We start from the raw sequence: 14,974 nt of genomic DNA, 5'->3' as shown, positions 1-14,974 counted from the left end.
TTTCAAAAATCTTTAGTGTCCTTCAGTTTCTATTTTTATTAATTTTAACTCTTATTTTTTTTTACTATTTGTTTTGTTTTTTATATTTTTTGAAACTTGAGTTTTTTTTTTTAATTTCATCCTTAAATATTTTATTTTATTTTATTTTTATATTCAATTTCGTTCTTATTTTTTTATTCTTTTCTTGATTTAGTTTTTTTTTAAATCCCCCCACCACATTTTATTTCATTTATTTTTTTATTCAATTATGTTCTTTATTCTTTTAATTGTTATTTTTTTATCATTTTATTAAATTTTTTTCAATTTAATCACTATTTATTTTCTTTCATTTTGTTTTTATACTAAAATTAATTATTTTGATTGCTATTTATTTTATTTTTTATGTTTTTATACTAAAATTAATTCTTTTGATTGCTATTTATTTTATTTTTATATCAAAATTGATCCTTGTTATATGAGGGTGAAATTGTCTTTCCTAGAGGATTCATTGGATATTATAAATTGATTGGGATTAAATTGATATACATATTTATTTTAACACAAAAGCCTCTAAAAACAAAACAAAAATATTTACTTTTTATACATGGGTTTTTTTTTTATCTTTTCAATATTTTTTTTGCAAAGTAAAATTATGCTTACTCTAAAAAAAAAAAGAAGCTAAGCTTGCACAAAGAAGCTTATTTGTCTTTTCATTTTCATTTTTTTTTTAATCGTGAGGTGATAAAAGTACACTTGAATTAAGAGGATTCTAAGGCTGGTTTTGATGGAGTCTTATTCTTTTTATTATGTTTTTTTTTTTTTAGTATTAAGCTTTGTTTAGGAGTTGTTTGGTAATTTTTAAATAAATATTGGTAAAAAAAAGTTACTAATCCGTGCAATATATTCACTCATATGTAAATGACATCTTCCTTGCCTTTTGAGCTACACGTGAAGGGTCAAATGATTACTAATATTTATATTTCACGACAGTATTGGAAGCAATGTGTTTGCCTCCTCGTGTGTGTTGGTGGGGCGTATGCTCACAAACAAGTTTTTTTTTTTTTAGTTTAGAAATTAATGCAAATCCTTCTAAAAATCTTTAGCGTCCTTGGTTTTTGTTTTTATTAATTTTATTTTTTATTTTTTAATTACTATTTATTTTACTTTTAATGGTTTTTAAAACTTGAGTTCTTTTTCAATTTTATATCCCAAGACATTTTATTTTATTGGATTCTTATATCCAATGTGTTTCTTATTTTTTATTTATATTTTTTATTCTTTTCTTGATTTAGTTTTTTTAATCCCCCACCACATTTTATTTCATTTATTTTTTATTCAATTATGTTTTTTATTTTTTTATTGTTATTTTTTATTATTTTCTTAATTTATTTTGTTTTTTGAATTTAGTCCCCATTTATTTTCTTTCATTTAGTTTTTATACTAAAATTAATTCTTATTATTTTAATTATTATTTATTATTTATTTTTATTTTATGATTAAAAATCTTACTTCATGGTTTTTTGTGTTTTTCTTTCTCTAGCGTAATATTGATCTTATATTCAGAATCTAATTTAAGTTCAGTCTTTTTTATGTTCTTTATTAAAAAAATGAATTTTTTTTATAATCATCATTATTTTAGGTTATTGAGGCTTAAACTTTATTATTTTTTTATTGTCCTTTTTATAGGTTATCCTATATAGCATGTTAGTTAAATTAACTTGAATTAACTTAAATTTTTTTCAATGTTTTTCTCATGATTTTTTTTCAATTACATAATTCAACCTTAAATTATTAACCCTTGAACTTTATGATTTATTCACTTTTTTTTTTATGTGGGGTTATACGAAGTATAAGTTAGTCAAGTTAACCTATATTAATTTAGGTTTTTTTGCATTTTTTATTTAACATCACTCTCTTTTGCTAGTTTTTTTTTTAAAATCTATATTTTTCATTTCGATCTCAAATTGAGGTGGCAGGTTAGTTAAATTAATTCGAGTTTTTTCTTCAATGTTATTTTTTTAAAATTGATTTTTTTTGTTTCATCCTTTATATTTGGTTATTGATTCTTCAACTTTGTGGTTTTTTTGTTTTCTTAGAGTGGATTATCTCTATTTCATATTCTGGATTGCATGTTAGTGAAGTTAACTTGAATGGACCATAATTATCATCACTTAGACATTTTTTTTAAATTCAAAAAAATTTAGCGTAGCCATAACTAAAATTCAACAACCCTTTAAAATCGTAAAGAGTTATGGTTTTGACTTTCTTTTTAGACATAAAATAATGAAAATTAACGACAAATTGTTATTCATTTAGGTCTTTTATTGCAACCAATTCTTATAATTAAATGATTTTTACTATTTGTTGAAATTGACAAGCTTGCTTGTTTGCCATGAAATAGTTTATTTTTGAAAAGTAATTTATATAAAAAGTGGATTTTTAAAAAATGAGTTATTTTATTATGTTGACACTTTTATAAAAAAAAATTAAAAAATATTTTTCACTATTTTATCATGCAATAAAAAATAAGATGAAAATAAATTATTTTTTTATTTTTTTTAGCTTATCTAACATATATAGAATATGAAATATAATTATTTGACCATTTACAATAAAATAATGAGATATAAAAAATATAATGGTGGAAGTTTTTATTATTGTAATATATATATATATGTGTGTGTGTGTGTAGTTTATTTTGTAAAATGTAACTATACATATAATTTAACCTTGTTAATTATTTTTTAAGTAAAATCTACTAATATAAATAAGATGGAAAAATAATATATTTTGAGATATTAACTTTTTTAAAAATAGTAGAATTGGTAGAGGATGGAGAGACCTTTCTCTGCAATATTATCTAGACCCCTTTTTAGCATTTGCAGAATTTATAAACTACTATCAAGCTTCTTTTATGGGTAACATTGTCGAGAAACCTCCTTTCCATATACATCCAATGAGGCATGGTTTTCTTTGGATTTTATTACACAAATCATAGGAAACTCATGTTTTTTAAAATTAAATTCAAATAATACAGAAAAATAAAATATAATAAAAAAATCATAGGAAATTAGACAATATTAAAAAGAATATGAAAAGGGCACCCAGGTGCCTAATATGTTCGAGACTTTCTTGTAATTAAAATGAGAATTCATATAAAATATAGTTTTTGAAATAGAAGGTTTAGGCAAAAGGAGTGGAAATTCTGGAAAATACATTACCCTTTATTCTATTTTTTTTTTAATTTTATGGGTGACAGACAGAGAAAATAATGTATACGGAAACAAGATCAAAATCACCATATTTGAAAAATAAGATTTGAAACCAATTTATTGTGGGAGAATCGCCATTTTTCTACCGACGTGCCGTTTAGTCAATAAAAACTCCGAGATGTCGTTCAAAGCTTCTCTGCAGTGCTGCTAATGCTATTTTCCTACAAGTAAGCGCTTCAATTAGGATATACGCTGCTTTGGAAAAGCCTCAAATCACAGGAAGAGGGTAGAATCAATCACAATAACAAGAGTAGAGAGAAGAAAAGGAAAATGGGTTGGATCGGAGACACCGTAGACTCCGTTAAATCGATCCAGATTCGGCAGCTACTCACCCAGGCCGTCAGTTTAGGTCATTTGTTAAAGTTTGAATTTTGAATTAATTTTATGCCTTTTTAATTATTGTTCTTTGTATGGTTGAATTGTGCATGCAATGTTATGTGGTGGGTGAAGCAGCTAGGCAGGCAGTGATGATACTGAGGGTTTTGAATTTAATTGGGAATTGCTGTTTTGCCAAGGTTTAAGAATTGGGGCTTTAACATCATAAAGGACTGAACTTTAGTGTGCTTAGTGTAGTCATTGGACTCATACTGCACAGTAAAGTGAGCTTTATTTTTATTTTTATTTTTTTACAGAGATGAAAATGCCATAGAATACAAAGATGCAAAATGGCCAGAAAATTTTCATTTTTGGACACTGTCTTGTCTTTATATGTTCCCAATGAATAGTTGGTTTTAATTGTTCAAGGTTGACTATGATTCTGTACTACTTGGTTGCTTGCCATTTAATCATTTATTGAAAACAAACTGTGAAATGATTGCAATCTGTTTATGTAAATGCTTAGCCCTTGCATGGTTCAATGCAATTTTCAGTTACAATTGAGCCGAGTTTCAATCTAGTATAATTTGTTCACTTGAGTTTGGGATGGGTTGCTGTTGACACTACCAAGTGTCCAAAATTCCCCCCTTTCGTTTGGTTCCCAATTGAACAACTTTCATGCAAATCTTTAGATCCTTTCATAAAACAAATAAAATGCCACAGAACAAGCAGGTAACACATTGGCACAATTTTCTTTTGTTTGGTTCCCCCCTTTCCTTCACTTTGACATTTTGGATAGTTCGCATTATTGAATTTCAATTATTCAAGTACATTCAGTTTGCCATTAGAGAAGAAACTGCAGTTCAAGATAACTCTTACTTGGTGTCTGGTTGTATTCTATCTGCTAGGATATCTGTTGTTTTGAGACATCTGCTTTTGGTTCCAGGAATGATTGTTACATCTGCGCTAATAATATGGAAGGCATTGATGTGCATCACTGGCAGTGAATCTCCAGTGGTGGTTGTTCTTTCTGGAAGTATGGAACCTGGCTTCAAGAGGGTAAGCAGAATAACATGGGAATGATAGGAAATATTGTTGGTATAAGATGATCCTTAATTGGTCATGTTGTCCCGTTTTGCACTGATAATTCGTTTTCTAAGTATGTGATAATATACACAAACAGTTACAATAATAAAGGAAGAGAAATGCATTTTTCTGTTATTTTGTCAAGCATGGAGGACAGAATCACTTGCACAAGTTTTCACAATTATGGAAGCTGAGATTGAATTCTTCCTCAGCCTTGATGTTTCTCTGTTAAATGACCTTGTCTCTTGGAGGCCTCAGAAGAAGTAAAAAAGTACCATGTCAATTTCTGTGAACAGTTACCTTTTACATGCAGAGGCTTTTATGACAGAATGTTTAGCCATCTGCATGCATTCCTCTTGTGTTTTTTACCTTCTCTTTTGAAATTCTTTGATTCTGAGCACCATTTTACAATTTAGGGGTGCAACATCCAATTTGTTATTACCAATGCTTTGTCTTAGCACAATATGATTTGCATGTCCTTCTCTAGAAGTACACACTTTTTCATAGGATTTTCATTTTCATTAGAAAAAACAGAGAAATTTGATAGAAAATTTACATTTTTTTTACCATGCACAAATGATTGGGACTAAAATATTTTTTAAGTTCATTACATTGCGCCTCTATGCTTGAATTGCTGGTAACAACAAGTGCCTTGCATCTCACGCCAGAAGCCTTGATGATATTTAATTTACCTTTCCCCACACATAGCTACATGACTATTTGCATTATCTGACCCATGCTTCGGGTTAAGCATAAACAGTGGCAACATAAACAACATTATGTAAATAATTGAATTGGATGCACTGGAAGTCTTACAGGACATCATTTGCATGTTATTTATGTATTTAATTGCTCTGATCTTGCTGAATATTTGCAATGAAATTTAACATCAAACTTTAGTTTGCTAGTTGATTTAGTAAATTCCATTTTGAATATTTTAGGAGATTATCATAAAAATGCATTGTCTAAATATTTGCAACAGGAAGTTATTCTTAATGCTTTAATTGTTATTTTCTAGTTTTGATGATGATAATACAATTTCATCGCACTTAAACTCCTTCAATTTTTACTATTCAAACTGTATGACTAATTATAATCTCTTTTTTCAGGGTGACATTTTGTTTTTGCACATGAGTAAAGATCCTATTCGTGCAGGAGAAATTGTTGTTTTCAATGTTGATGTAAGTTTCTAATTATTCGTATATTTTGTTTTGCTTAATATCCTTGGTTGTATTTTCAGTCTGCTTTTGTGTAAATTGATGAGGCTTCCTTCTGTTTTCCATTGCCTGCTTTCTTTTCAATGACTTTGAAATGAGGTTTTGGTTCCTGTGACACTATAACTCTATTATAGTATAAGTTGTATGCTTGATAGTAGGGGAAATAGTGGCTGGCATTTGGGTTTAGATTTTACAGAAATGAAGGTCCAAGGTTGCTTGTACTTGAGATATATGCTTGCCATCTCAGCATGGATAACAGAGGAACATGTTTGGGTTCTTAGGGGCCTTCTCTTTGTGAAGGTTTTTCATGTGTTTTTATTTATGGCTATCTAGTCTGGTTTGAGATAGCATAACACAATTTTTCTCTTTCCTATTATTTCAAGCCTTGTATATAGGTTACTATGTTTCCTTTAGTTTAATACTATTATGACATTAAAACATAATTTACTAATAAATAGAACTTGCTAGCTATATGAAGATTGGAGATTAGGGAAAGAACTGTCGATTTGATTGAACAATTGCATAAATCATATTTATAAGTACTGCCATGTTGCTTTTACCTCTATATTGGATGAAAGGTGACAGAGTTTAATAATGTCTTTTTACCGTAAATCATTTGTTATTTGTGAAACAAAAATTTGTCGTTCATCAAAACTGCTATCAAGTTTTTACCATCAGATGCCAAAAGGCAAATGGATGGAAATATGTAAATCTAGCAATTAAAAAATGGTTTATGTGTTTGAGCTTTGAAGTTTCAGTTGATGTGATTATTTGGGGCTATAGTTTGAATACATGTATACATGTTGTAATGATCTTGCTGCACTTTAGAATATCATTTGTTGCTTGTGGAAATTCTATGATTTTTTTTTTGCTATGCTTGTAATATTTTTTCCTTCAATATCCACTCACATTTTGTCATGCTTCTACCTACATTTCCCACCAATATGCTAATTCTGAAAATACTTATTCATTGACCAGGGTCGTGAAATTCCAATTGTTCATCGTGTAATTAAGGTAAAGATTTGGCCTGACCTTACTGCAATTTAGTTTAGTGCCATATTGATACTGAAAACTATGTTAGGATAAGTTGAGTGCACTCTGTGTGTGACAACAAAATTGAAGTGATGCATTCTGGATGCTCATACAAGTGTGAGAGTGTATATGGGGAGACATTAGGGGTGGGAGGACTGTGTCCTGGTTTGCCTATCAGTGAAACACATCTCAAGTATGTGGAAATGGATGCTGACAATTCCTACATTTGCTAAGAAACTACCAGGGTAGATAAAATATAAGTTGGGTAGTTGCTGATATGGCCTCCTTATCCTGATCTCAAATCAACATTTTCTTTCATGAAAATAAGAGGGAAAACTGAAAGTCCATCTTTCTCATTGTTAATTTCTCTCTTAATTTAGTTAATTATCATCAAACTAATATGTAGTTACTTACAACATTTACTTTTTTTCACAGGTCCATGAAAGGCAAGATACTGGGGAGGTTGATGTCCTCACAAAAGGTGCTGGCTGCTTCTAGATATTAAACTGTTAAAATCAAAAGTTCCATTAAATAACCCTTCTCAATATTCAAATTTTGTATCGTTTCATACGTGATTGATCTTACAAAAATGTTAATCTTGTTGTTCTATTAAAATCCCTAATTTTCTAAAATGATGTTTTTATCAGGAGATAACAATTATGGGGATGACAGGCTTTTGTATGCTCAAGGGCAGCTCTGGCTTCAGCGGCATCACATCATGGGCAGAGCTGTTGGGTACAAATTTTGACCGTAACTTTATCTTTCATTCGAGGGTTTTTCTTTGTAGGATAGTCAGGCTGTTTGAATACTGGGTTTGTGTCAATTGTCATGGTGTTGGAACTCAACAGTAGCAAGCAGGTTCTTCATGTTGCTTGCATCCCTTTCTGCAGGTTCTTACCTTATGTTGGTTGGGTAACGATTATAATGACAGAAAAGCCTATTATCAAGGTATGGTTTCTCAGTCAATCATCTGCGAAAACTAAAATCTTGTTTCATGCTCACCATTTGTTTTGCGTTTGACTGTCACTATCGTACAATTGTGACCTTCATTCATTTCTTGCAGTATATTCTTATTGGCGCATTGGGACTGCTTGTCATAACTTCAAAGGACTAATGGCTTAAACAAAATTCGAGAGCTGCGATGTAGTTGTTAGTAGCCGCCCTCCTGGCTTGACCTTGAATGTATCAAATTTGCTATCCATGTTGTAAGGTGGACAAAAGAAAGAAGGATGATTGTGCACCAGAAGCACTGTCAGCCTTGTTTTGTTCGCTTTGCTTGTAGAATTTTGGCTGAACTGTTCCAGGATTTCTGCTTATGCCCAAGCCCGCTTGCAAACCATAAAGCCGTCTGGATTTTAGGATTTGTTTGGAAATATGGTGTAATTCATGTTTTTTTTTTAATTTTAAATTTTTTTATTAAAAATTAATTTTTATGTTTTTATATTGTTTTAATATGTTAATATTTAAAATATTTTTTTAAATAAAAATATATTATTTTAATATAATTTCAAGTGAAAAATATTTTAAATTGCAATTGTGATTTTAATTTTGAACAAATTCTTAAAGTGTGTGTGGTATTGTGTTCAAGAAGAGTGTTTTTTTAAATTAATTTTTTTTTATTTTTAGATTATTGTAATATATTAATATTAAAAATAATTTTTAAAAAATAATAAAAAATATTATTTTAATATGTTTTGAAAAAAAAAAAATTTTATAAAGGAACTAACTTGGGTCTTCGCTGTTCCCATGCTTTCAAACATATTTTTACTGTAAAGATGTTGGAATGGAAGACAATTAGTTAAATGAGAGTTCTTGTGGTTTACGTTGTAAACACTCTCATGGAATAGAACCGAGCTAAAAGGGCAAAACAAACCTGGTTAATGAATTAACATGTACCAAACAACTCAATTGGATATTCATTTTTTTTTAAAATAACTTTAATACAAATCAAATTAACAATCTTAATTATTCTATCTTCAATTCTAAAAAAAATTCATTACAAATATTCTTATATTTATTTTTTCTTTAATTCTGTATTGAATGATGGTACTTGGTAATAACCTTGAAATCACAACAGAAGAAAAATAAAACCCAATTATTTAGCTCTTGTGTGACATAAGTTTGTTTTTTAATATGATTGTAGTTGTTTTTTAAAGTATTTTTTATTTAAAAATATATTAAAATAATATTTTTTATTTTTTAGAAATTAATTTTAAAATTAAAATATTTAAAAATACTAAAAAATATTAATTTAAAGTAAATAAAAAAATAAAAAATAATTATTATTTTTAATGTTGATTTTAAAAATAATTAAGAATATATGATTTATAAACAAGAGAGTTTCTCATCTGATTTGTGACACAAATCAGTCTTCTCTATCCCACCTCTTGTAGCCGTACCCTTTCCACGTTGAGTTTTGAGGGTTGAATTTGTGACTCGAAACCTAAATAAAATAATAATAAAAAATAATAACAGCATGGCAGCCCACAGTATCTTTCTTTCTGGCTTTACCATGATCTTCCGAAAACACTTGACAAATAACTTAGAAGTCCTAACTCCAAAACCTAAATCCCAAAACAACAAAAGCCCCCTTCCCTCCCGGAAGATCCAATCCTCACCCTCTTTCTATTCATATTTGTTTCCGTAGCCACTACTGTCACTCCGTGTCACACTGAACAAATATATCCATACCCTGCTCCTTTTTGCTTAATTCTTGTTCTTTATTATCTCAAGATTGCTTTTTTTGAGTTTTCATCTTGTTGTTTTTTCTATTTTCCACATGGGTTTTGAAGATTTCTTCTACTCAGTGCCTGGAATCATTGTTTTAGCATATGGGTATGCTTCTGTTTGATAAAATTCCTCTGCGAGTTTTCCATGTGTAGTGGGTATGGATTTTCATTAAAAATCTTGTCAAGATAATCTCTTTAATGTGGGCAGGCTTTTGTGTTTGTTTGACAGAAATCCTCTTTTTTCTGGTTTTTCATCTTTTTTTTAAATGTGCTGTGAAGGTTTCTTGACGTTATTGCATTGGATCTTGAGGATGGAACATGGGTATGTTTCAATTTGAGGAAGAAACCAAGACATGCTCTCTCTGCGAAACACTCGCAGATTCTGCAACTTTGCTGCTTCCGTTGCATTAACTCGGAGTCCTGCAGCTGTATCTAACCGCATTCAGAATCAAAACCAGAAACCTTTGGAGGAACCTGCACTTGTTAGGCTTAAAGCTGAGAGAGACCCTGAAAAGCTATTTAATCTTTTCAAGGCCAATGCTGAGAATAGGCTTGTTGTGGAGAATCGGTTTGCATTTGAAGATACCGTTTCTCGCTTGGCTGGTGCTAACAGGTTTGATTACATTGAGCATTTACTTGAGCACCAGAAGCCTCTTCCACAAGGTAGGCGCGAAGGGTTCATGGTGAGGATTATAATGCTGTATGGAAAGGCTGGAATGATAAAGCATGCTATTGATACTTTCTATAATATGCATTTGCACGGCTGTAAAAGGACTGTTAAATCCGTCAATGCTGCACTGAAGGTTTTGACTGGAACCCGTGATTTAGCAGCAATCGAGGCCTTTGTTAATGAGGCGCCGAAGAAGTTTGATATTGAGCTAGACATATTTTCTGTTAACATCATTGTTAAGGCTTTATGTGAAACGGGAAATTTGGATAAAGCATATTTGCTCATGGTAGAGATGGAAAAGTCAGGGGTAAGGCCAGATGTCATCACATACACCACACTTATGTCAGCATTTTATAAGAACAACAGGTCAGAGATTGGCAATGGATTGTGGAATCTTATGGTGCTTAAGGGATGTTTACCCAATCTTGCAACATTTAATGTTAGAATTCAGTATTTGGTCAACATAAGACGGGCATGGCATGCAAATGATGTGATGCGTTTGATGCTAAAAATTGGGATTATGCCTGATGAGGTTACATATAATTTGGTTATAAAAGGCTTTTTCCAGACTGGTAAACTTGAGATGGCCAAAATGGTGTATTTTTCTTTACGTGGCAAGGGGCATAAATTTAATGTTAAAGTTTACCAAACAATGGTTCATTATTTATGCAAGGGTGGGGAGTTTGATTTGGCTTATACAATGTGTAGAGATTGCATGAGAAATAACTGGTTTTTGAATGTGGATACCATTCATATGCTGCTTGAAGGGCTGAAGAAGAATGGGCAGCTTAACAAGGCTAAGGTGATCGTGACTTTAGCTCAGAAGAGAGTGCCTCCTTTTCCTTCAAGTCATTTGCGTTCCTTGCAAGCTGTGTTGTCTAGAAGTTGAATTGAGGTTATGGAAATGCTCAGATAAACTTGGTTTTGTAACACCACAGCCTCACAGCAGGGGATATTCATTTCATTTTGTCCTCTGATACATCCACATAACCATATGGATATCCTCGCCCTTAAACATCAAACAAAGGGAACGTTCCCTTTATTCAATTAATTTGTTGTAGCTTTTAATAAGTTCCTGATGAAATGAAATTTCTAAATTTCTAACTGGATGGTGCCATGATTCTTGTAAGTTTTCATTCAATTTTTTCCCTTATCTTTGTCTGTTTCAAATGCATTACTCTTTTCTTTCTAATCTACGAGTGTTGGAGCATGTGGGTTTTGGATGTTCACCTGTCAATAATTGCTGTACTTACTGAATACTGATGTCTCATGCCATCTTTTTTAAACTTGTTATTTGCATCAATCTTCATGGACTTGGAGTGTTCTTTTTAAATCATCATGCAACTTCCTCATTGTATGTATTTATGAGTGTGAACATGTCTTCTGCTCTGACTTTCATGTTAGGCATATTTACATCAGGTTTGATATGTAAATTGGCTTAAAGTTTTGATTTGATTTGATTTTCTAATATGATGCCTTTTATTTGAAATTTTTGCAGTTTCAATTGACGAAGAGCTGTTTAGCCAGCCAAAAGAGTGTGTTATCTCTTTGTTATCTATTGCTTAGATGCCAGCATTGGTAAGCATCAATTATTTTGCTCATTATTGTTGGTTGGGCTTAGTTGTTTTGCAGAACTTACCGCTTCATTGTTCTAGATGCCTAGTATTTCTAATTTGAACTTTTGTGGAGTATATCAATGTAAGCTGATATGTGTTGATAGTGATGGCTGATGTTTTGATTCAAAATTTTTTATGTTCAATGTTTATTGAACTACATGATAAAGGACAGCTTTGGGGCTGTTTTACAGCTGTGGACATTAACATTTTAGGGTTTGAGTTGGTCTTTTGATGGTCAGTAACTATAGGACTGATTGGGATTGAATGTCTGGATTCTTAGTAATTCCATAGAGGCTGTTTGAATATGGGATTTGAGTTCCTGGGAATTGTAGAAGCTATTAGAGTCTTATTAATGTGGTTTCTAGGAGTCACACCTAAGAGAAGATTGAGTCACACTATCAAAGGCAAATTGCTGGATTTTTTTTTCATGAACTGATTTTCTCTTGTATTGAACAATTACATAACCTTTATATAGAGTTCTTAGGACTTATCTTCCTATAGAAGAAAATGCTTATAATCCTAATAAAGCTATTACTCTTTAGGACTAATAAAACACTAAATAGAAAAAAAAACCAAGACCTATAGAATTTACAGCAATTCTAGAAATTTCAGAAATAACGTGTCTATGAAAATCATGTTAGAATACAACAATTTTGACTCTCTTGTTTTCTGCATCATCACGATTAATAGTTCTAGTAGGTGTTAGTCGTTTCATCTCTTAAAAAATAGTTGTTGTGACATGAAACATCCAAAAAATTGCACTAATACACCAAAAGGAGCATATTGTATTTATAAAATATGGTTACCTCTTTTTAGGGTAGACAAACTGTCAAAAGTTATTTTAGTGTATGTTTGGTAATGCGGTTGAAAGTGCCTTTTTATATGTAAAGGCACCAATTTAAATTTTTTTCGATGATTTTGATATTCACATAACAAAACCATTAGAAGCACCTAAAAAGGCATCACTTTGGTGCTTTTCAAACAAAAAAAAAACACTTTGAAAAGAACATTAAAAAGCACCTAAAACGCAATGTCAAATGGTGCTTTAATTTGGTGAACCTGCTGTTCTGATAAAATAAAATTGAAAAGTAGAATTGTAGAACATTTTTTCAGTTCTTGTATGTTCCTAACAAGCGATTCAATGGAATTCTTTTTTGGAAATATGCATACACAAACAAAAGGTGCTTACTGAGCTTCATGAAAGGAATATTCAACTTTACTTCTTTATGAAGCTGAATTCAAATTAGGTAAAAACCAAAACAATATGGTTGCCCCGTCCTTGGCATCCCCACAGTGCACCACCACTTCCTGTTCCTTCCTTTTCTAAACAAGCTGCTGACTTGCCTGAAGTTGCATCAATATAAAGATGAAACAAGCTTCATCGTGCAAAGTCATCTGTTGGTGATAATTGTTTTTTATAGTTCCTTCTGATGATGACATGAAGTACATCAAGTAATATAGTTTGTTTATCAATAATAAAAAAACTTAGATTTTGCTCCTCCAGGTGAAGATGCCTATTGGAGTGAACGGCTATTACAAAATCATACTATTCCTCACCCTTCCTATGTCCTAATCTACATGTTAAATTTCCTTGTAGAGTCGATTGCTGCATGAACACTAGGATTAGACTGAATCTCTTCTATTAATTTATATTTAATAATAGATAGGTAGGAACAGAAACTAGACACATAAGAGGTTTTAATGAAACTTATTCATGTTTGCATTCTGCCACGGGGGGAGAAAACCAAACCTTTCCGGTTCTTCAAATCCATCCTTTTCTCTAATGATAGGAATTCTTAAACTTTTTTCATAATTGTACCTGTGCAGGACAAAAGTTGCAAATCAAAATTGGCACAGCCTGAAAGGGAAGAGAGGTGTGCTGGAGAAAGGATACTGTTGTGAAGTAATGGGATGACGGTTGCAAGGTGGAATGTTTAATGGTGCTCTTTGGCAGCAGAAATTGCTTCTGAAGTGTTTGTTAATTTATAGCTTTCTAGTAGAAACTTGATGTCTCATTTGACTGAGGCAGTCAGTGTTCGACGGATTAATTTTTCATGGCTAGATTGTGGTTGCAGATCTGGATAAAGTGGGATAGCTAGCCAGTGTTGTCAAAGGCGAAAATGCCCAAGGTGTTAGGTGCACGCCGGAATGAACCAAGATGATATGTTCTAACTTAAAAGAATACATGTATGATATTATATACATAATCATATAAAGTTACATTTTTTTCAGCTTTAAAACAAAATAAACAAAATAAGAAAGTTATTTCTCTGCGAAAAGGCACCATGTAAGTGTTCGTTGAAATTCATTGTCTAAGCATCTGAGCGTCTTTTGACAACATTTTATTAGCAATGATTGGTGCCGCTGAGAGTTTGGTTGTTTATAGTAAGTGCTCTATGTTTTGCCTGATAAACCGGCAACCTCAGATTTTACTTATTAGCACTAGTGCGATGTACGAAGCTCCATCCTGTTGCTCGGTTCCCTGCTTCAAATTTTTGCTCCTGTCAGAAACATCGAAGCATATTTCTCATAAATCCAAGACAGAAAAGCAGCTATTGGTAGAGATGTATCCTGCATTCCCAAGATGCCATATGTATAGTTGGACTTATTTAAATGGAGAAATTATTGTTTGAGATTTCAAGTGGCTTTTTATTTTGTCTACTTCGAATTCAACTCTTGAGGCCTCAGAAGGTATCGTATTCATGTTGTTTATTTATTGGTGATTAGTGAGAGGCGCGCGCGCGCGCACACACATATATACATGGTCTCTCCTTTAAGTTTTCATGGTGAATAATTGGTTTTCCTTGTTATGGGGGCGATAAACTCAAGTGGGTTCATGGAGAGGATTATAGAACTTTTATGAACAGAAAGTCTCCGACAACCGCACGTGCATAATTAATACAATATTAGTTGTTTATAATTCTGTGGTCAATAAAAAATCTCATACTATCTTTTGCTCATTCAGAGCTGCCAAGAGTAAAATGTACTGTTTTTGATACACTGATAATTTCGACTTCCAAAATGCTGCATAAAACATCCTGGGCAGTCTAAATTCCTC

General features: G+C 31.4%; 2 protein-coding genes across 6 annotated transcripts; both read left to right on the top strand.

Moving 5' to 3' along the window:
* Positions 1–3,311: 3,311 nt before the first annotated feature.
* LOC105136418 (signal peptidase complex catalytic subunit SEC11A-like) lies at positions 3,312–8,269 on the top strand. Its single transcript, XM_011041745.1, has 8 exons — positions 3,312–3,600; positions 4,513–4,625; positions 5,762–5,833; positions 6,848–6,883; positions 7,337–7,382; positions 7,549–7,636; positions 7,792–7,849; positions 7,965–8,269. The coding sequence occupies exons 1-8, from the start codon at positions 3,522–3,524 to the stop codon at positions 8,013–8,015; spliced, it is 543 nt and encodes a 180-aa protein (XP_011040047.1). The 5' UTR covers positions 3,312–3,521; the 3' UTR covers positions 8,016–8,269.
* Positions 8,270–9,322: 1,053 nt separating this feature from the next.
* On the top strand, positions 9,323–14,268 carry LOC105136417 (pentatricopeptide repeat-containing protein At1g80150, mitochondrial-like). Of its 5 annotated transcripts, none has more exons than XM_011041743.1 (4): positions 9,323–9,736; positions 9,910–11,102; positions 11,799–11,878; positions 13,744–14,268. In XM_011041743.1, exons 2-4 carry the CDS (start codon positions 9,984–9,986, stop codon positions 13,829–13,831), a joined length of 1,287 nt encoding a protein of 428 aa, XP_011040045.1. In that variant the 5' UTR covers positions 9,323–9,736; positions 9,910–9,983; the 3' UTR covers positions 13,832–14,268. The 5 variants fall into 5 exon arrangements, 3 of the variants coding, with proteins under 3 accessions (XP_011040045.1, XP_011040044.1, XP_011040046.1); XM_011041742.1 differs by having other exon boundaries at positions 9,332–9,786; XR_844337.1 differs by having other exon boundaries at positions 9,332–9,786; positions 9,910–11,878.
* The last annotated feature ends 706 nt before the right edge of the window (positions 14,269–14,974 follow it).

Source organism: Populus euphratica, unplaced genomic scaffold (genome assembly GCF_000495115.2).
Source record: "Populus euphratica unplaced genomic scaffold, PopEup_1.0 scaffold174.1, whole genome shotgun sequence".
Taxonomy (NCBI): domain Eukaryota; kingdom Viridiplantae; phylum Streptophyta; class Magnoliopsida; order Malpighiales; family Salicaceae; genus Populus; species Populus euphratica.
Note: the sequence above shows the minus strand (reverse complement) of the source record. Positions and strands in the feature narration are given on the sequence as shown.